Source organism: Aotus nancymaae, unplaced genomic scaffold (assembly GCF_030222135.1).
Source record: "Aotus nancymaae isolate 86718 unplaced genomic scaffold, 86718_ANA_hifiasm-v0.15.2.pri h1tg000041l, whole genome shotgun sequence".
Lineage (NCBI taxonomy): Eukaryota > Metazoa > Chordata > Mammalia > Primates > Aotidae > Aotus > Aotus nancymaae.
This window is the reverse complement of record NW_026988455.1, coordinates 18,136,847-18,158,106: the sequence shown is the minus strand read 5'-3', so window position 1 is coordinate 18,158,106 and position 21,260 is coordinate 18,136,847. Positions and strand designations below refer to the sequence as shown.

Below are 21,260 nucleotides of genomic sequence, written 5' to 3'. Positions count from 1 at the left end.
AGCTCACTGCAGTTGATAAATTGGAAGAAAAAAATTACTCAGAATGAAGTGCAGGGATTAAAAAAATTAGAAAAGTTAAAAGACAGAAAACACACCAAAGTTTCTAAAATGCTAAAAGGAGAGAATGGAGAAAATGGAAGAGATAATGCCAAAGAGATGATGGCAGAGATCTATAAAAGAAAGGAATCCTCAAACTGAAAAAGAAAAAAATCCCTAGTAGGAAAAATAAAAATAAATCTGTATTTTGTTATATCACAGATAAAGGTCATACCTTAAAAATTATCAGAGAAAGAGGATGACATCCTACAAAGAAATGCCAAACAAGGCCAGGCATAGTGGCTCACACCTGTAATTCCAGCACTTTGGGAGGCTGAGGCAGGCAGATTGCTTTGAGTCCAGAAGTTCAAGATCAGCTGGGCAATGGGGCAAAACCTTTCCTCTAAAAAAAAATTCAAAAACTAGCTTGGTGTGGTGGTGTGGCCCTGTAGTCCCAGCTACTCCAGAGGCTGAGGTGGGAGGATGGCTTGAGCCCAGGAAGCGGAAGTTGCAGTGAGCCAAGATCATGCCACTGCACTCCACCCTGGGTGACAGAGCCAGATCCTGTCTCAGGAAAGAAGAATAAGAAGAAAAAAAAAGCCAAACTAACACCAGGCTTCTCATTAACATCATAATCATATCCACCAGAAGAAAATGGGGTATCTTCAACATGTGGAGAAGAAAAAAACCTGTCAACCTAGAATTCTATACCCAGTTAAACTATCGTGTAAGGAATTTTCAGACATACAAAGACTACCAGAATTCATTAGATTCTTGACACACACACACACACACACACACACACACACACACACACACACATAATGTCTTGCTAGCTCACTGCAGTCTCAAACTCCTGGGCTCAAGTGATCCTCCACCTTAGCCTCCTGAGTAGTGGGGACTACAGGCACGAGCCCACAGGCCAAGCTAATTTTTCTATCATTTTATAGAGATGGGGTCTTATTATGTTGCCCAGATTGGCACAGGTAACACAGCAAGACCCTGGGCTCAAAAGTGATTCTCCTGCCTTGACCTCCCAAAGTGTTGAGATTATGGACTGAGCCACTGTACCTGGTCTTTTTTTTTTTTTTTTTTTTTTTAATAGAAGTTCAATGGGATTGAAGTGGTGACACATTCAATGAATGTGGGCAAGGAATGGCTTTTAATTCAACAAATATTTACTAAGTACCTCTTAGGTTCCTGCCACCATGCTATGCATTTGAGATACAAAGATATTTATATATCCAAAGATTCCTCTACCCTTAAGGGATTTAAAAGTGAGTGACAAGCCATTTTAAAAAATATGATACATGTATCTTTTTTCTTTTTTGTATAAGACATTTACCTCTGTAACTTATATTCCAGTTCATTTTATTGAAACTGACAAAAACAACTGCATGGTTTTTAGTAGCAAACTATTTCTAAGGAAAATTGACATCTTCAAAAGCTACTGTGGTTCAGATAGACAAACACAAACACCTGGCCAGATGGTCAGGTTAAACTAGGGCTTTATATCAGTAATGTTAAAAGTACTGTCCTTAAAAAAATTTTTTTTAAATTTTATCTTGAAACATGAATAAAAAGAAAAATGTTGATGCTTAAAGTTTGAAAGAGATTTGATCCATTTATTTTCTATCACCAAACAAAATGAACACTAAAAGTTCCTAATAAAAAGACTCATCATCTTAGATTATACCCCAAGAAATAATCATTCATTGCTAATAAGAAGAGATGGTATTGCTTTACATGAAGGTAAAGGGAGTAAGCAGAAAGAGAAGGAACTGGGCCAACCAAGAAAACTCCATCCTCATATATTGCAATTTCTGAAGCCACAGAGAAATCATGCCAAGCGATGGCAATTTTCAATTATTTATATGTTTACTCTGGGTCTTTATGACCCTGGTAGAATTACAAACCTCACATTTATACAGATAACATTTTTCTTAAATCAGTTTTATAACTTCTTTAGGAAAATTCAGCTTTTGCAACCATAGCTATCAGACGTGGGGATCTTTAATTTTTGCCAAACATTCCACATTTTAACATCTGGTTCATTTAGGCAATAATAAAGGGAAAATCATTCTTATTTAACATGGGCTCAACAGTTATCTTTTATTTTTAAAAATTTATCTAGTTTCATATTTCTATTTTAGCAGGGGACTTTAACATTTTACTGAAACAAGGCTGTCTAGATTTTGTATTTAGCCTAGTTATATTAAAATATAGATTTTAGGAATCAATGCGCCACTTAGGCTTATTCTGAATGAAACCCCTAAAGGGTTACATGTACAAACTATGTATGGGTTGGGAGAAGTGTACTGGATTAGTTTCCAATAGCTGCCTTAACAGAGTATCACAAAATTAGTGGCTTAAAACAATATAAATTCATTATCTTATACGTCTGTAGGTCAGAAGCCCAACATGCGTCTCACAAAGGTAAAGTCAAGATGCTGGCAGGGCTGCATCCCTTTATGGAGGCTCTGGGATAATGAATTTCCTTGCTTTTCCAGCTCCTTGAGGCTGCTCACAATCCTTGCCTTGTGGTCCCCTTCAAAATCTAGCAACCCTTCTTCTCTAACACTTCTTCATAGTCATATTACTCTCTCACCACAGCCAGGAAAGGTGCTCTGCTTTTAATAACTAATGTGATTAGACTGGGCCCATACAGATAATGCAGGATCAAAGTGAGTTAATGAACATCCCTAACTGTATACATCCAGTTGAACCATCTCAAGGTCAGCTGATTCAACCATAACTGCATCTACAACTTTAATTCATTTTCCTTTTTGCTGGGTAAGGTAATGTATTCATAGGTTTCAGAAATGAGTTCATAGACATCTTTGAGGGGGGCATTAATTGTTTTCCACTGGCAGGGAGAGTGGGGGTCTTATCCTGGGTCCACTGACCCTCCAAAGGTTTTGTAGATGGGACTTTTTCAGGGACTTCGGAAAGGGGTATCTATGAATCCCCTGAGGCTGTATTTGCAAGGGTATATACATTTGAGCAGGAACACATTTTTCAAAAAAAAAAGAGCCCATGACTTCAATAATGTTCTTAAAGGTGTATGTGGCCAGAAAGAATTGAAAAACCACTGTTTTAAGCAGCAGCACCATTGGTATAGTTTTCAAATAATCTTGTTTTTTGAAAAACAGTATCTACTTTATAAACATTTTGGTGCTCTTGTTAGAAAAGTTGGTTTCACTAAAATGTAGTCAATCCTTCACAATAGCTGATACAAGATAAATAATGCCGCAGTGCAGTTGCTATTGTAGTGTCAATTATAACTTATTATAAAACAAAGTACAAGGCTAAGATGAAAATATTCTAGATAATGTGAATTGAACTGAAACTTGTTCACTACTGAACAAAGCTGTGAAGCCATGGCACTATGGCAACATGATGAAGTGGCAATAGTAATGAAGATACAAGTAATGAAAAATTCAGTAAAATGACATGGATTAGGAATTTAAAAGATAACACAGGCATACCTCTGATACACTGCAGAATTGGTTCTGGACCACCACCAAGAATTTTTCTTAGTACATATAAAAGTTATGCTTACACTATACTGTAGTCTATTAGGTGTGCAATATATTATGCCACTGCTTTATCAACTAAGTTTATGTAACATTCTAAATTCTTTGTTGCTATTTCAACAATGTTCACTGCATTTTCACTAGGATAGAGTCAATCTTAGAAACCACTTTCTTTGCTCATCCATAAGCAGTTCCATACCTGTTCAAGTTTGATCATGAGATTGCAGTAGTTCAGTCACATCTGCAGGCTCCGTTTCTAATTCTAGTTCTCTTGCTATTTCTACCACATCTGCAGTTAGTTCCCCTACTAAAGTCTTGAATCTCCTGAAGTCATCCATGAGGGCTAGAATCAACTTCTTCCAAACTTCTGTTAATGTAGATATTTTTACATGCTCCCATGAATCAAAGATGTTTTAAATGGCATCTAAAATGGTGAACCCTTTCCAGAAGGTTAACTACGGACTTTACCCAGGTCCATCAGAGAAATCATTATTTATTCCAGTTATAGTCTTATGAAACTTATTTTCTTTCCTTTCAAATTTAATTTATAGAGATGGGGTCTCACCAAGTGGACCACGTTGGGCTTGAACTCCTGGTTTCAAGTGATTCTCCCAGGTCAGCCTACTGAACAGCTAGAAATACAAGCATGTGCCACCATGCCAGGCTCTGTATTTCTTAAATAAGACTTGAAAGCCAAAATTTCTCCTTGATCCATGGGTTGCAGAATAAATGCTGTGTTAACAGGCATGAAAACAACATTCATTTCCTTGTACATCTCCATCTATCTCTTGGGTGACTAGATGCACTGTCAATAAACAGCAATATTTTAAAAGGAATCTTCTTTTCTGAGTAGCAGGTCTCAACAGTGGGCACGAAATACTCAGTAAACCATGCTGTAAACAGATGGGCTGTCATCCAGGCTTTGTTGGGCCATTTATAGAGCACAGGTGGAATAGATATGACATAATCCTCAAGGGCCCTAGGATTTCCCAAATGGTAAATTATCACTGGCTTCTACTTAAAGTCCCCAGCTGCACTAGTCCCTAACAAGAGAGTCAGCCTGTCCTTTGAAGCCAGGCATTAACTTCTCCTCTCTAGCTATGAAAGTCCTAGATGATACCTTCCAACAGAAGGCTGTTTTGTCTACATTGAAAATCTATTGTTTAGTGTAGCCACTGTCATCAGTGATCTTAGCTAGATCTGTATAACTTGCTGCAGGTTCTCCGTCAGCACTTGCTGTTGCTTCACCTTTGCACTTTTATGCCATGGAGACAGCTTCTTTGCTTAAATGTCATGAACTAAACTCTGATAGCATTTTTCTTCTACAGCTTTCTCACCTCTCTCAGGTTTCACAGGGCCTTGCTCTGCATTAGGCTGTGGCCTAAGGGAATATTGTGGCTGGTTGGATCTTTGATCCAGACACTACAACTTTCTCCATGTCAGGAATCAGGCTGTTTCACTTTTTTATTGTTTGTGTGGTCACTGAAGTACCACTTCTAATTTCCTTCAAGTAGATTCCCTTCCCCTCACAACTTGGCTGTTAGGCTTTCGGCCTATTTTGACTTTTGACATGCCTTTCTAATGAAGCTTCATCATTGATGTGAGACTCTTCAACTTGAACAATTAAAGGTCACTGTAGGATTATTAACTGGCCTAACTTCAATACTGTTGCATTTCAGGGAATGGGGAGGTCTAAGGAGAGGGAGAGAGGGGAAATGGCTGGTTGGTGGAGCAGTCGGAACACACACATTTATTAAGTTTGCCATCTTGTATGAGTGCAATTGTGCCCAACACAATTACAACAGGAACGTCAAAGATCATGCATATGATCTGTGGATGACCACAACAGATAATAATAACAATGAAAAACTTCAAAATATTGTGAGAGTTACTAAAACGTGACTCACACACGAAGTGAGCACATGCTTTTGGAAAAATGATGCCTTGTGTGAAGTGGGGCTGCCACAAAACTTCAATTTGTAAAAAAGGCATTATCTACAAAGTATAATAAAATGAAGTACACTAAGACAAGGAAGGCCTGTGTGTTAGGATTATAATAAAAAAAGCACTTTTGTAGGGAAAAATTTCTTCCAGAGTAGCCAGAATGAGTTCATCCTAGATCTACTAACTATCCATAATTCTCTATAATTTACTTCTTAAAGTTTTAGGTTTATATTGGGTAATAGCAGAGAAGTTCCTTATCTTTATTTAGACTGACAGTATGAAACATTCAAATGAACTTTGATAATACTCTTTCTTTTGATCCAAAAGTGTATTCTGTGTATTTCAAGGCATTAGATCTAAACCAAGTTGCATTATTTTCATTGAAATGATATTTATTGAAAGGCTCAACTGAAAAAAGTTATAGATTTTTGATATGAAAGAGTAAGTAAAAACAAAATCAACTCTTAACAACTTTGCAGTCAGCAATCTCTGATGTTAGTATACTTAAAAACATAAGGAAGACTCCTCCCTACCTCACAGGCACATGGTTAAATTAGCATTTTTCTATTTACTCAGTTACGTATGGAATCTATACAGTAGGAGGCTGTATTTGAATTGTTCAGAGAATGCTTAAGAAAAAAGGAACCCTCTATTAATATTCTTGAAATAAAAAATAATTTTGGAGGTAAGTTACTAAAGAACAGTAGAGGGCACCTAGGTAGGAAGAGCAAAGAGGTGAGAAAAGTTGATAGGGAGAAATCATTCCCATACCCACACACCTGTAACAAATGAGGCAAAAAAAATTACAATCCAGGAGAGTGAGTTTCAAATGCAATTAAGAACAGCCTCTAGCTCCCATTCCAGCAGGAGAAATATTAACAGTAATCTCTGCATCTTTCTAAATCTCTTTGGGTGAATTCCTGGAGACACAGCTATAGCTAGTGCAGATAATCTGATTCCTTCTCCCCTGTTCATCTGCACCCTCCAAGTTGCAGAGAAAGCTTGGGAGTATCGTGCACAAGGAAGCAGAACAGCCTGACAGGACAGGTACCCTGTCCACAGGAGGCTATGAGGAAGTAGTGAAATCTTTTGTTAAGCAAGTGTGGAATGGATTTATCTGCTGGGCTGGCTTCTCCAGAATATACCTCACGGAGCACACAGAACAAAGAGCAGTGCATGCTGAAGAGCTACACCAACACTTCCATAACCAGTCTGGTGAGTCAGTGAGAAAACTGGAAACAGGAAGGAGATTTTCGAAGCCACTGGAAGGTCCTGATGGGTCTGAGCCACTGAGAAGCTAGAGCAGAAGGCTTAATTAAAAGTTCTGATTCTGAGGTCAAAAAGGATCTGCCCATCCCAGGATAGCTCTTTGGTGTACACCCTGTTCCTGAGAATGGCACAGAACTTCACGAGACACTCTAAGGTCATCATACATGGGTACATCATATGGCCACAAGCCCTTACATCCACCTGATCATGCCAACTCTGCCATAAAGCAGACAAAACAACAAAAATTTGGGGATTTTTGCTTAGGTATGAAAATCCTCAAAATCATTCAAGGTTTGTGCCTGGAGATAGAAAATGTTATTGTAAATGCAGTTTTCCAATACTCAACAAGAACCTAAGGCAACTATGAGCTATCCCTGAACTGTCTTAACTCACTATCTGCAGAAAAGCCAGCTGGTCAGAGGACCCACCACAAATATATATGAGAGTCAAATCCTCTGCCTATGTTTAAAAATGATGTTCAAATCTGAAAAAAAAACAAAAAACAAAAAACAAAAAAACCCCAAGCATTTAGATTCAAATTGAAAACATTTTCTGGGGAGAGAGGGAGATGAAAGTTTTTAACCATGGGTCTGCTTTCTTCTTGGAAGGAGTAATACTTACTATAAAACCCAGCTAAACTCTTTTTTCAATAATGCTTTGCTTTCTGAGTGTGCCACAAGGACAACTTTATATTGGCTGTCCAGAGCCTATCTTTTTTTAAGAATGATAATGGAATTCTCTCTTCAAATAAACCCATATCATATTATCTCTTCAAATAAACCCACGATAGAAGCTGCTTGTAGAAACTCAGCATCACTTACAGGAGTGACTCATTGTCCAAGAAACCTATCTATCTAAAATGATGCAAAGTGGCAGCATTAGGGGAGCAGGTGAATGCCATGTGCTAAAGGGGACATGTGCTACAGATAGAAACACATGAACTCTATCTCCTTGGGGTCTGCTGACCTGATGGCTCTGTGGGAAAGGGCCAAGTGAGACCATCGCAATTAGCTTTACCAAAACCTGCAAATGTGCAATGGAAAATTTCGCTAATACCCTCAGTCCTCCATGAGTGCAGCCTGGGAGTTAATTCCCTTTACAGACAAAGGGAATTGTCTGTAATTCCTCCTACAGACAAAGGCTAGAGCAAGATAGAGGCCTTTCCAGATAGCCTAAACACTGGACTCAGCATCACAGCCCTGGGGTCCAGGCCTTACTTGGCCACTTACTCTTTCAATTTGGGGAGATTCTTTGCCTTTCTGAAGATCATCTTGAGGATAATGAAAGATTTGGAGACTGGGATCTAAGAGATAGGAGATTTGGATCTGGGACACCTACCAGTCTCTTTCATATTTAAAATTCACAATTCTACTAGTCTTTATAGGATCTCCAGTAAGCAGTAATGGATAGGTTCATCACATCTTGTAGCCTTAATTTCAATCTTTGTATATACTAAGTTTTATTTGTATTACCATATTTTCTACAAAGACTACCTCAAGACCTCATATGAAATGAGGTCTGTTGTATCACTGGCAACAAAGATCACAGAAGAATGGTGCTGGTGAAAAGAAATTAACCAAAGAAAGCCTTTCCTGGCAGGCACCCACTGTTGCCTGTGTTTTCCAGCGGCTAGCTTAGGCTCCTCATGTCCCTCTACCGTGGCCTCCAGCTGGGCCACGTAGGCTGATTTGATTAGAATGCCACCAAATGGCTCTCCAGTGTCTGGGGAAGAATGTTTCAAGCCCGTGCCACAAATGACCCCGAGACATTACAACTAGTTGTGAGATATGATGTAATTATTTATTATAATAATAAAGTATTAAAATATGTGAAAGATTTAGCTTTTTAGTAAATTAGAGTGAATCCCTACAATCACATCGTCTTTACTCTCTTCTGTTCTGATATGCTTTCTTTGGTTATGTATGAGAGGAAGTAACATTTTCACACAGAGAAAGGCCAAATGGAATCATATCCTGCTAGAAGTGAATTTAATGATCAGGCAACTCTTTTCATATGGGTCTAAGACAGCAGTTCTGAAGCTTTTTGGTCTTAGAACCCCTTTATACTTTAAAAATTACTGAGAATCCCAAAGAGTTTTTGTGTGGGTTATATCTACTGAAAATTTAAAGTCTTTATTAACTAATTAAAATAACAAAAACCCATTACATGTTAACATAACTAACTTTTTAAAACAAAAGTAACTATTTTCCAAAGCAAAAGACCAAAAGGTTAGTGAGAAAGGAGGCTATATTTTACATTTTTACAAATGTCCATAATATTTGGCTTAATAAAAGACAGCTGAATTCTCCTGTTTCTACATTCAATCTGTTGTGACACATTGTTTTGGTTGGCACTTATGAAGAAAATTGGTCTCATACAGATGTGTAGTTAGAAAAGGGAAAAATATTTTAATAGTCTTTTTAGACAATTATAGATTTTTTTAATACTATACCAAATCTCAAGGTGAATTTCATGAAAAATCTGAAACCTTTCAGTAAAAATTTTATATTGTTAAAATTCATTGGTGTTTATTGAACTTTGGGTAAATCTTTTCTCCATGTGTGATTTTTAATATCATTCACTGGTCATTTAGAAAATATTGATTAAATGGCCAGGCGCGGTGGCTCAAGCCTGTAATCCCAGCACTTTGGGAGGCCGAGGCGGGTGGATCACGAGGTCAAGAGATCGAGACCATCCTGGTCAACATGGTGAAACTCCGCCTCTACTAATACAAAAAATTAGCTGGGCATGGTGGCGCGTGCCTGTAATCCCAGCTACTCAGGAGGCTGAGGCAGGAGAATTGCCTGAACCCACGAGGCGGAGGTTGCGGTGAGCCAAGATCGTGCCATTGCACTCCAGCCTGGGTAACAAGAACGAAACTCCATCATAAAAAAAAATAATAATAATAAAAAAATATTAATAGAGTTAGCAGATCTTCAAAACATGGACACATTTAATTATACTACATTAGAACATCACTTTTGTTCTTATCAGAAAAATCTTTAAGTATTAGAAAGGTGTCAATGTTATGGTGGTAGATATAAGCTTTTCAGTATTTTAACTTTCACTTGAAAGCTTAAATTTTGTCACTGGCAACAAGTACTGTCCATTGTTTTCCTTGAAGTGACATGCTCACTAGGTTCATTGTTTTGATGAAGTGTCAAATACCCAAGTCTGAATAACCAGTTTATCTATCAGTCATTCTTTCAAGTACCAATTGTGTTCCATAAAAAAGCAGCTGGTTCAATTTGGAACTCAATTATACAAGTGCTTTATGCATACTTCCCATTTCATCATACAGAATATTAAAAAGATGCCCACTAAAGGGTTACATTTGCTAAAATCAATTTTGCTGCTTCCTCAAAGATAGCCATAACAGAAACTAGTTGTCTTTTCCTGCAAGAATGTGGTGGTAAAGAATCCATTAACTATTAGTGATACGGAAGGGCTGGGCTCCCAGCTAAACCCCACCCTAAGCCTGGACCCATGGCCCGAAGTGGAAACAGCTGACCCAGTTTTTCTGCCCAAATGTTGCCTTTTTGGTTTGCCCCCGCCCTATCCTGTGCCCATAAAAGACTTAGCTGGCAGAGCAACACAAGCAGCTGAGTGGCAAGCAGAGAAACAACTGAGCTTCGGACACTACGAATAGATGTGCAGACGATGCAGCTCTGGAGAGGGGCCCTGCCAGAGGCAGCCAGGCTTCAGGTAAAGATCACCTTCCCATCCCCTTTCCAGCCTCCCTTTCTGCTGAGAGCCGTCCACCACTCAATAAAGCCTTCTGCATGCATCACCTTTCAAACAGTTCATATGACCTGACTCCTCCTGGATACCGGACAAGAACCCAGGTGCCAAGAGGGCAGGGGCTGCCACCCTGACTCTCCACTGAGCTGGTTGGCAGTTGGCCATCCCTGGATGGCAGAGCTTAAAAAGCACTGGTGGTAACATGCTTGGACGCTGCTGTGGGGCCCACACAGAGCCTGCTCCCGCCAGAGAGGAGTGACTGGCTGGCTGCAGCGTGCATTTGCTCCTGTTTCCATACCTACAAGTGTTTTTACACCCCCTCCTACAAGGACTGGCCAGTGGCAGGCTGAGTGAAACCAGCCACTCCAGTTCATGCCTGCGAAGGAGCTCAAAGGAACCATCCTGTCTCACCACTACAATTAAGGTTTGCTGCTTCTTCATGCTAATCTGCCAGCAGGCTCCCCAGCACTGCTTTTGAATCATCAGTGTAAATGTCAACAAGTGAAAAGGTGGATCCCTGAGTCTTGGCTATCTTAGGGTCCATGGACCACACTTTGAGAACTGCCAGTCTCCAACAAACTGGACTGTCTCCATTCAACATACACTTGATAACTCCATGTTGGCAAATTTGAGCATGATAACCAGCAGTGGGTCTGGGCTTCACCCAGCTTTATGTCCACACACACAAAATGGCCCCCCACCTGTTGAGTGAAAATAGAAGACTTTCTGTCAGAATAATCATTACATCAACCTCCTCCAGCCTGGCTCCTGGCCTTCATCACTGTGGAATGGTTAGATATTTGGCATATCTTGAAAATTAACCTTTCAGAGTATAAAGTCTAACATCTCAGTCTGTTCAGGTCAGTTTTACATTTATTGATTATTGCCCTAAATGAAAGGCCCTTCATGACTTTTTCTTAACCCCCTAAGTGCCTTACTGCTATCTGCTGTCCAATGTAAGTCTGCCTGGTCAGTCCAGTCTTCTCACTAGCTGCCAAACACACTGCCATATTTCTGGCTCCAAATTTCCTCAGAACCTGGCTTCTTGCCCAACACTGCCCTACCTGTGCTTGAAGGTCCAGCTTCGTAAGACTTCTCTTGCATACTTTGTTCTTGCATTATTATTTTGATTTCTTACTGGGCAGCTTTATTATAAAATGGAATGTATTTTAAGATTTTATGTCATCTCAAACATCATACCAAACCAAGCATCCAATAATGCTGCACATAGGCCAAAGATTCTAATTTCACCCACCAAAGAAATGTAATAGAATCTAGGGGATCTCTTTGAATAGGCAGGGCCGCCTGTACTGTTTGAAATTATTTTGATTGTTTAGGTCTTATCTATTTAACTAGATCACACTTCTCTAATTCAGAGAGCAACCATGTGTTTTTATTGTACTAAGTCCTGAATCAAATCCTACAGGCTCTCAATAAATCCTTGTTGGATGAATATAGACTTACACAAATATGACTGTGACATTGTGAAATCGATTATCTGATCTTTGTCCAACTTTCCTGGCATACAACTCCTAAAATCCTTGAAATAAAGTTATTTGCTTTTCTATGCTAATGAGTTGGCTGGTGGCTGGCAGCCCCCTAGGGAACTTCAGGATGGGGCTGGTCACCTGAAAGACCAAGGCAGGGTTAGAGTTGGGACTGCCAGCCCTACCCCCAACCTCCACAGAAGCGACAGGGGCTAATGGTTAAGTTGATCACCAATGGCCAATGGTTCAATCAATCATACTGAAGCCACCATAAAAACCCCAAAGTTCTGGATTCTGAGAGCGTCTGGAGAGGTGAGAAGGTGGACATTCCCAGAGGGTGGAGCACCCACAACTGAGTGTAGAAGCTCTGCACCTCTTCCCCCACACCTCACCCTATGCAGCTCTTCATCTCTATCCTTTGTTATAAAGTGGTAACCCTACATAACTACTTCCTTGAGTTCTGTGAGCTGCTCTGGCAAATTAATGAAGCCCCAGGAGGGGGTTGTGGGATCCCTGATTTATAGCTCGTTGGTTAGAAGCACAGGTGAAACAAACTGGGGCTTATGACTGACATCAAAAGCTGCAGGCAGTCTTGTGGGACTCAATGCTCAACCTGTGTGTTCTGATACTATATCCAGGCAGATGGTATCGGAATTGAATCGGAGGATACCCAGCTGCTATCTGCTACAGACCTGACTGCTTGCTGGTGTAAAGGAAAAACCCACACATAGTTGGTCACAGAAGTCTTCTGTGTTGATTGTTGTGGGGTGAGAGCAGAGGAAAAACAGGGTTATTTTTTTCCCCACTCAACAACTAAGAAATTTTAATTTCTGGAGGACATTTGCCAAAAAATGTTTTTGAACAAGATAAAAAGTTCTTGTTGCTAAGGCATTCAATTATTTCACCTGCAACAAAATAGCCTTACACAGCAAATGAAATAGTGGGATACCACTTTCCAATCCATTTTGAAGCAGGTAATGCTAAATAGTCATGAGATGCATTTATTAGATTAAATGAAATTTGACTCTGATACTAAGTAATGTGGTTAATAACAAGATGACTGACATCTCTAAAATAAAACATCAACTTACCAACAATCTTGCCATAAAAGCTGTGAGAGGAGTTATATTAAAGGGGTATTATCTTCATCAGATAATTTGCTAAGTATCACAAATTCCAGTTCAGACATATTTGTCTTATCTAATGACAACTCACCACACAAGAGTTATGCTCATACTCACAAATTAGAGTAATTATTCACATTTTCATTTATGGAATCTTTTTGAGAAGGAAAATGTCTCCAGGGCATGTCAGAGACCTTTGCAGCAGCCCCTCCCATCACAGGCCTTGAGGCCCAGGAGGAAATAATGGTTTCATGGGTGGGGCCCAGGGACCCCCTGCTGTGTGCAGCCTAGAGACTTGGTGCCCTGTGTCCTAGCTGCTCTAGCCATGGCTAAAGGGGCAAGGTACAGCTTGGGCCATGGCTTCAGAGGATGCAAGCCCCAAGCCTTGAGCAGCTTCCACATGGTGTTGAGCCTATGGGTGCACAGAAGTCAAGAACTGAGGTTTAGGAACCTCCACCTAGATTTTAGAGGATGTATGGAAACACATGGATGTCCAGGCAGAAGTTTGCTGCAGGGGTGGGGCCCTCATGGAGAACCTTTGCTAGGGCAGTGCAGAAGGGAAATGTGGAATCAGAGCCCCTACACACAGTCCCCAATAGGGCACTGCCTAGTGGAGCTGTGAGAAGAGGGTCACCATCCTTCAGGCCCCAGAATGGTAGATCCACTGACAGTGTACATTGTGCATCTGGAAAAACCACAGACACTCAATGCCAGCCCATGGAAGCAGCCTTGGAGGGAGGCTGTTGTACTGTGCAAAGCCACAGGGGCAGAGCTTCCCAAGACCATGGATACCCACCTCTTGCATCAGCGTGACCTGGATGTGAGACATTGAGTCAAAGGAGATCATTTTGGAGCTTTAAGATTTGACTGCCCTGCTGGATTTTGGACTTGCATGGGGCCTTTAGCCCTTTCATTTTGGCCAATTTTCTCCCATTTGGAATGGGTGTATTTATCCAATACCTGTATCTCCACTGTATCTATAAAGTAACTAACTTGCTTTTGGCTCATAGGCAGAAGGGACTTGTCTTGCCTCAGATGAGACTTCGGACTGTGGAAATCTGAGTTAATGCTGAAATGAGTTAAGGCTTTGGGGAACTGTTGGGAAGGCATGATTGATTTTGAAATGTGAGGACATGAAATTTGGAAGGGGCCAGGGATGGAATGATGTGGTTTGGCTGTGTCCCCACCCAAATTTCACGTTGAATCGTGACTCCCGTAATTCCCACGTGTTGTGAGAAGAACCTACTGGGAGATAACTGAATCACAGGGGTGGTTTCTCTCATATTGTTCTTGTGGTAGTAAGTCTCATGAGATGTGATGGTTTTATACGGGGTTGCCCCTTTCTCTTGGCTCTCAATTTTCCTTTTGCCTGCTGCCATGTAAGGTGTGACTTTCACCATCCACCATGATGAGGCCTCACCAGCCATGTGAAACTGTGAGTCCATTAAATCTCTTTTTCTTTCTTTATAAACCACCCACTCTCTGGTATGTCTTTATCAGCAGCATGAAAATGGACTGATACATGCAATAATAAGGCTGGACATGGTGGCTCATGCCTGTGATCCCAACACTTTGGGAGGCTGAAGTGGGTGGATCACATGAGGTCAGTAGGTCAAGACCAGCCTGGCCAACATGGCAAAACCCTGTCTCTACTAAAAATACAAAAATTAGCTGGCTGTGGTGGTGTGTGCCTGTTGTCCCAGCTATGCAGGAGGCAGAGGCAGGAGAATCACTTGACTTGGGAGGCGGAGGTTGCAGTGAGCCAAGACTACATCATTGCACTCTGGCCTGGGTGACAGCAAGACTCCATCTCAAAAAAAAAAGGAGAGAGAGATATGAAGACAATCATACCTCCCTGTCTTTAGCATACATCTGTGTGAGGGAACGAGTTTTGAGTTGCAGTAGTCATCTGGCAACATGAGGCAAAAGATCTAAGAACTAAAAGTTAATTCACTAAAGATAGTGGGGCAGAAAATGAAAGAGCTTGTATCCTTATGGGGTCATGGGGCTGTCATACCTGAAAATGCCTCCTTCCAGACCTGCTGTTATGTCATTAGTTCAGTGACCTACTGTATACCCCAATTTTTGATGGTTATTCTATTTCCTGTACTCAAAAGCATCTTGTACATATGCATATAGAATTGCATAATACAGTAAGACAACTGCTATAGCAGGGAAACACACATGCAAAGATGAGGAAAAGTTTACACTGATTTGGAGAAGAGTTGGGGGACAGCTGTTGATGATATAAGGGGTTCAACAGCAGACGCAGGTGACAATGAATTTTAAACAAGGAATCATAGAAGCAAAGACACAGAAGGCCTAAGCATGTTGGGGAACAGTTCACAAACTGAAGGCTAAGAAGAGCCTGTCTGTTCATCTTTGTATCCCCAGTGTATAGCACATAATAGAATATAAATAGAATCTGCTCTCACAGCTTTTTACTATGTTATTGGTACATACTCTGTTGTTGATATGTACCAAGATTGTTGGTACATAATTCATGTCAATAATCTTGAATATGCGTCTTGGAATGAGACTAGAAAAGCACACTAGGGCCAAATTGAGATAGGTCTTGTATGCTACAAAAAGGACACAATAAGACACTTGACAGAGCTTTGGAAGGAAGCCACAAAATGACTCTGGAAGCCACAAAGTGACATCCACATCACATGCTAGATGTGGATGCATGGGTTCCAGGAATATCTTTCTGACACCATTCTTCATGTCCTCTCTTCTTGAGTGGGTTTCCTATACCAGCAATATGGCCAACAGATGACAAATAATGATGATGAAGAACACCAGCATTTATACTGCACAAACATGACTCATAACTTTACATTAGCTGCCACCCAGTATACCCACTTTAACATTAACTTGTGGTGCAGAGTTGAGGAGCCTTAACTTGTGAAAATGGTTGTAAGCATTGGCCTTATATGCAGTACTTCTACACAGGAATTACTGATCACAACGTTTTCTGAACTCCCACTCTGTGCTACCCAGGACTAAGTGGTAGTGTTTATAGGAGTAAATGAGAGTGTCCCATGGTCCTGATTCTTAAGTGGCTTGCAACATATGTGAGGAAAGAATGAATCTACATAAGGTAAGTAACAATAGTGATAGGTGAACAGGTATACCACATCTACAATGATGACTGGCATAGAAAATGGGCATGAAAGGAGCCTGCAACTGGGTGCTTCGTGAAGACTGAGGCTTTGTGGAGAAAAGGGAACTTGAATTAGGTCTAATTGGAGTGAAAGATCACATAGTAGTTGATATGATTGGAAGAGTAGGATAAGTAAATCCATCCAACATCATGACTGCCAAGCAAACCTGAAAACACTTCTCATTCAGAGAAAGAGATCTTTCCCCTGGTTTTATTGTTCATAAAACAATAAACAATTGTTTTATGAACAATAAACAATGTCATCTCCAGATAATTTCCAGGAAAACTATGAAAGTTGTTCATGGAAAAAATAATCTTTAAAATTCTCAGAACACAGAGGTAGGGTTCATTGTACCCTGACAAAAACTGAAAACCTGGCTTTATCCGAAAAGTATTTATTTATAAAGTATTCATTATATGTAAGATTATTTTAGGTTATCAAAGGTGAATCAGACATATCTTACTATGAAGTTCAGAGTTTATTAGAAAAGAAGAGAGATACGTATATAACTATAACAAAAATTTGAAAGTCATACTTTAGAACAAGAGCAGGACATACAAACTACTACTGGCTGAAGCAGAAAGAGTGTAAGAAGGGTTATTTCCAGCTGAGGGAAGAACCAGGGCAGACTTTGTGGAAGAGAGGACACATTTGAGGTAGATCTTGAATGGGAGAGAGATGTGGAGATTTGGGGGATCAGAAATATAAGGCTGAAGGTTATTCCAAGTAGAGAAAAAGCCTAAGAAAAGTAAAAACTACACATATATACGTGTACATATATGTGTATACATATATCTTAAAGGAAGGATGCATTCAATTCATGTGAGGTTTTTGTGTAACTGCTAAAGTGAAAGTAATTCTTTACAGACAGATTATCTTAGAAAACTAAAAGACTGACTTGTCATGTTAGAAAAGTAAAACTGAAATCTCCAGAACAAAGTAGACACCAAAGGAACTGAGGGAAAAGCACAAGAAAAGATGAAAGGGTAAAAGACCACAGGGATGAAAGCCTCCTGCTATTGTTGAGCCCTGGGGCCTGTGGGGAGTTACTTAGCCTCTTATTTTTAAAATTTAAGAAAATGAGATGTTTGGGTTAAACAGTCTTCAAGAATTCTTCAAATTCTAAAATACTATAATTCCTTTAACCCATAATTTTGCTTTATTCACCTATAAAAATTCAGAATTCCTAGGGCAGAGGCAGGATTTTCAGATGACAAGGCAATAGGTGTTTCCATTAGGTGCCATGTCCAACTGATACCATGGCTTTCAGAAAGGGATGAAATATAATTTGAAAAGGGCTGTTAAGAGGTTAACATTCTTTAATTCACAAGGTAGTCAGTCAGAGTTCAATGAGGCCTCTATCCCTAAATTTTTATGTTATTACCTAGAAGGCATTATTTGAAGAAATACTGTTTAGATCTTGTGACTATTCTCAACAGAGAAACTGTTCTACGAAGGCTTATATCTATCTTCTATGTAATTGGAACAGTGACCATCTACGAGAAGAGATGGAAGCAAACTACAAACTATTTCCTAACAAGCAAAGATTATTTTTGTCATTCCCAGTCCATTTTTAAATTAGCTTATAATTCCTTTCAAAAACATTTTTCTCTATAACACTTTTCATTAGAAATCAGACACCATTTAAAGCAGGTACTTCACCTAAAATAAAAGGAATGGACTAGATATCGTTTTAAGTTAGTCTAAAATATTCTATTATCAGTAATATTCATAACAAAAATAGTAAGAGGTTATTGTAGAGACTCAAGAGTTTTACTCATCACGCCACTGGTAAGCAATAATCATAATTACAATAATAAAGATTTATATTTTTGAGTAATTTCAATGCCTTTCTTGCAAGGTGTTGAACGTGTTTTGCACACAACAGCTCATCAGTTACACTAGTCTATGAATCCTGGTATCATGACTGTGCGGAAAGGTGCCACAGCTTCTCGTAGCCTCCAGCTAGCCGGGGAAGAGGTCATTCTATGTTTATAGTTTAAAAAGTGGATTCTCCTTCCTCTGACTAGCAGGTATTTTCCACTCAAATGACGTATTACCTTCTGAATCAGAATGCTATCTACAACCAATCCTAGTTCTAGGCAGAGAAACACAAAAGCCTTTTTCATGTCAATACCAGTCACATAATTTCATATATATATATACACACACACACACACACATATTTTAAAATCTTGATCTCTACTTAAATTACTTGAAAGAATAACTTTCTGATACAAATGCCATAAAATTAATGTTTAGCTACAGAAAGAAAAACAGTAAGACCATGAAAAATCCCACCCAGTAAGAGTTACATGCTGAAACCATAAACCTTGCTTACCGGACTACTTTGTAAACCAGCCATTTGTGAACAATTACTTTAAATCATCATGCCATTCATTATCCTGAAAAACAGGATAATGGAATGCTCTATCTCCCCAAAGTCTGCTCACTGTAAACAGTCCATCCCTCCTTGCAGACTCCAAAAGCTGTATAAACATACTACAATCAAACCCACCATAGCTCACAGAAATCCTTTCTTTAAGTAATCTACAGAATGCCAATCTAATACAAATACAAGAAAGAGAAGTCCTTACTAACACAATATTTTGTATTTACAGTATTCTGAACAGTGCTTAAACCTGCACTGGTTATATAAAAGACACTCCCCCATGCCACCTCCCACCCCAGGCTGACAGCATGCTTAGTTCTCTCATTTACACCACACTGCAATAACATAAAGAGGGGCTTACTATTAATCCAGGTTTTACTACAAAGCAACCCGTTATTTCTCTGTCAAACACTGGCAAGAGTGCCAAGTGTCTGTCATCCAATTCAAGGGATTAAGTCTTCTTTTACAGTCTGATACTTGTACCAATTTATAAAAATACAGATATAGTTTCTTAGAGTTGGTCACAGTCTATATTTTGGCTTGGATTCAGGCAGCAGAGGTTGACTATGACAGCTGGCAGGAAACTGAGGGGAGAATACATCCTCCCCCTTCAGTCACCACATCTCAGTTGCCATAGTGATTAATCCTTAATTGAAGGCTGTCTTTGTACATTTCTTTTCAGAAAATTTTAAGTAAACTTAAGTTGAAAACGTGCAGTTGACTGAGAAAAGGAGGTACCGCATCACAAACAGGTACAGTTCAGCTCCATGACATACATCCATATATTAAAAGAACAGATGAACTCTAATAAAGGTATTATCAGTTCCTTCAAATGCTTAAAATGTTTCTTTTTGGCCCGAGTTTGAGCCTAAGTCACACAGGTTTTCTCTCCTGTTATCAGACATCTCATCTTGTAAAATGAGCTGTTTTCAGAAATGGTTCTAAAATATCAAAATATAATTTTAGGCAAAATATGTTCTTACTTTGCACATTACTTTACATAATTTGTATTATCAAATAACAATGGTATAATTTGAAATTTATGTTAGGAGAGACAGGACATCTATAAAATACAGAACATAAATAAAAGCTAATTTATAAAAGTACAAACTATAAGAAACCAAAGGAAACACTGAAAACAGTAATGTATCTTATTTCTTTTTAAGATATATGATTGAACTTGAAAAGTAGATTCACAGTTTTTGTCATTTTGGTTATCAATAATTACTAGACATCAAAAAGACTGAAAAACTCTGAAAGACCATAGAATCTTATCTAGGATTATGGAGTTTATTACTTCTCTTTTACAATTTTCCATTTAGTATATTCCTTTGCAGTCTAGTTAAAGGTTCTAATTCAGACTCAACTATGGTGTTACTTAGAAACTGAAATACTGGTATATTGTGACAACTGTTATTTGTGTACTGATTTCATAAAACAAATAGGATTTATTTTCTTACTGAGACAACATGTCTGCAACTGATACACAGGCATGCACACACAATCTTTTCAAACACAAGTAAAGTTCTTTAATAAAACTTTGATGACAGACATGAAGCACTCAGAAGAATTCTCAGTAACCGAAAAGATTCTAGATTGAGCCCCAGATGAAAGATACTGTACTGTCAGTGGGAGGTCTGGCGTTTTTTGGAGACTTCAGGATCAAGAAGTTTGCAGGTATTTTCTAACACTATGATTGAGTCTCTTTTGTTCTTGCTTCATTTCCCTTTCCCTTTGTTTATTCTCTTTTCTTCTAGCAGCTTTTTTTTCAAAACTGCAAATTCACTATTGCCACCCACTACCACACCAGCTGCAAAACCTCTCAGTGAGTGACATAAATATCTCTAGCCAAAGATGACAGTGTGTTTCAATGATTTCCTCATTCAAGGTGCTGAAGTAATATTGACACGATAGGATGAAATCAGTGATTGGGAACACTTTTTCTCAGAAATTCTATGAGACAGCTTTGAAATGTTAGAATGAAATTTTGCTGTATCAATTACTGACTTAAGTCAGCCAGTGAAATGAGCGTTACCTGTAGACTGTGTTTGGCCTGCTAGCATTGATGCCATGGGAATGGACCTCCCATTTAGTGACTTTAGAACTTTACCACAATTTAGTCATTAAACAGCTAATTTCTTTCTTCTCTGAAAAGGGTTTACTAAGTTGGTGTATGTGTGATGAGGGATATATGTGGCCTCCAAGGGTATATTATAACCCCCAGGGAGTAGGTATTCCAATTTGTTTCCTAGCAAGAGATGCCCCTCCCTCTGAAAAATCACTGTGAAGAGACAAGGTTTCTAATGAGATTGTGTTGTCCACCTCAAAAATATTTGGACTGAAAAAGCTCACAGGCAAACTATGTTTCCGGCATTTTCATTTGTATAACTTTCCTTAAGAAGAAGGTTGCTTCTCAGGTCAATTTTTGCAGAAATTATATGCTTGTAAATTTCTTCTCTGATAAATATTTAGAGAAGCTAATGACCAGTATCCAATTATTTCATTAACGTCCACTACAGGGGTTTACCAAATTATCTGATCTTTCACATTAAAATTTGTTTGTA

The 21,260-nt window shown here is 39.1% G+C and overlaps 1 protein-coding gene across 7 annotated transcripts in view; it reads right to left on the bottom strand.

Moving 5' to 3' along the window:
• ERCC6L2 (ERCC excision repair 6 like 2) overlaps positions 1-21,260 on the bottom strand; it is a 169,386-nt gene that overhangs the window by 11,270 nt on the left and 136,856 nt on the right. The window contains exon 18 of one of the 7 annotated variants that reach the window (XM_064361534.1): positions 18,186-18,269. The exons of the other annotated variants lie outside the window; for them this stretch is intronic. Coding sequence (XP_064217604.1) covers positions 18,201-18,269 — 69 coding nt within the window. The 3' untranslated portion in view covers positions 18,186-18,200. Of the gene's footprint in view, positions 1-18,185; positions 18,270-21,260 lie in introns of those variants that run through there. 7 annotated transcript variants of the gene reach the window in all.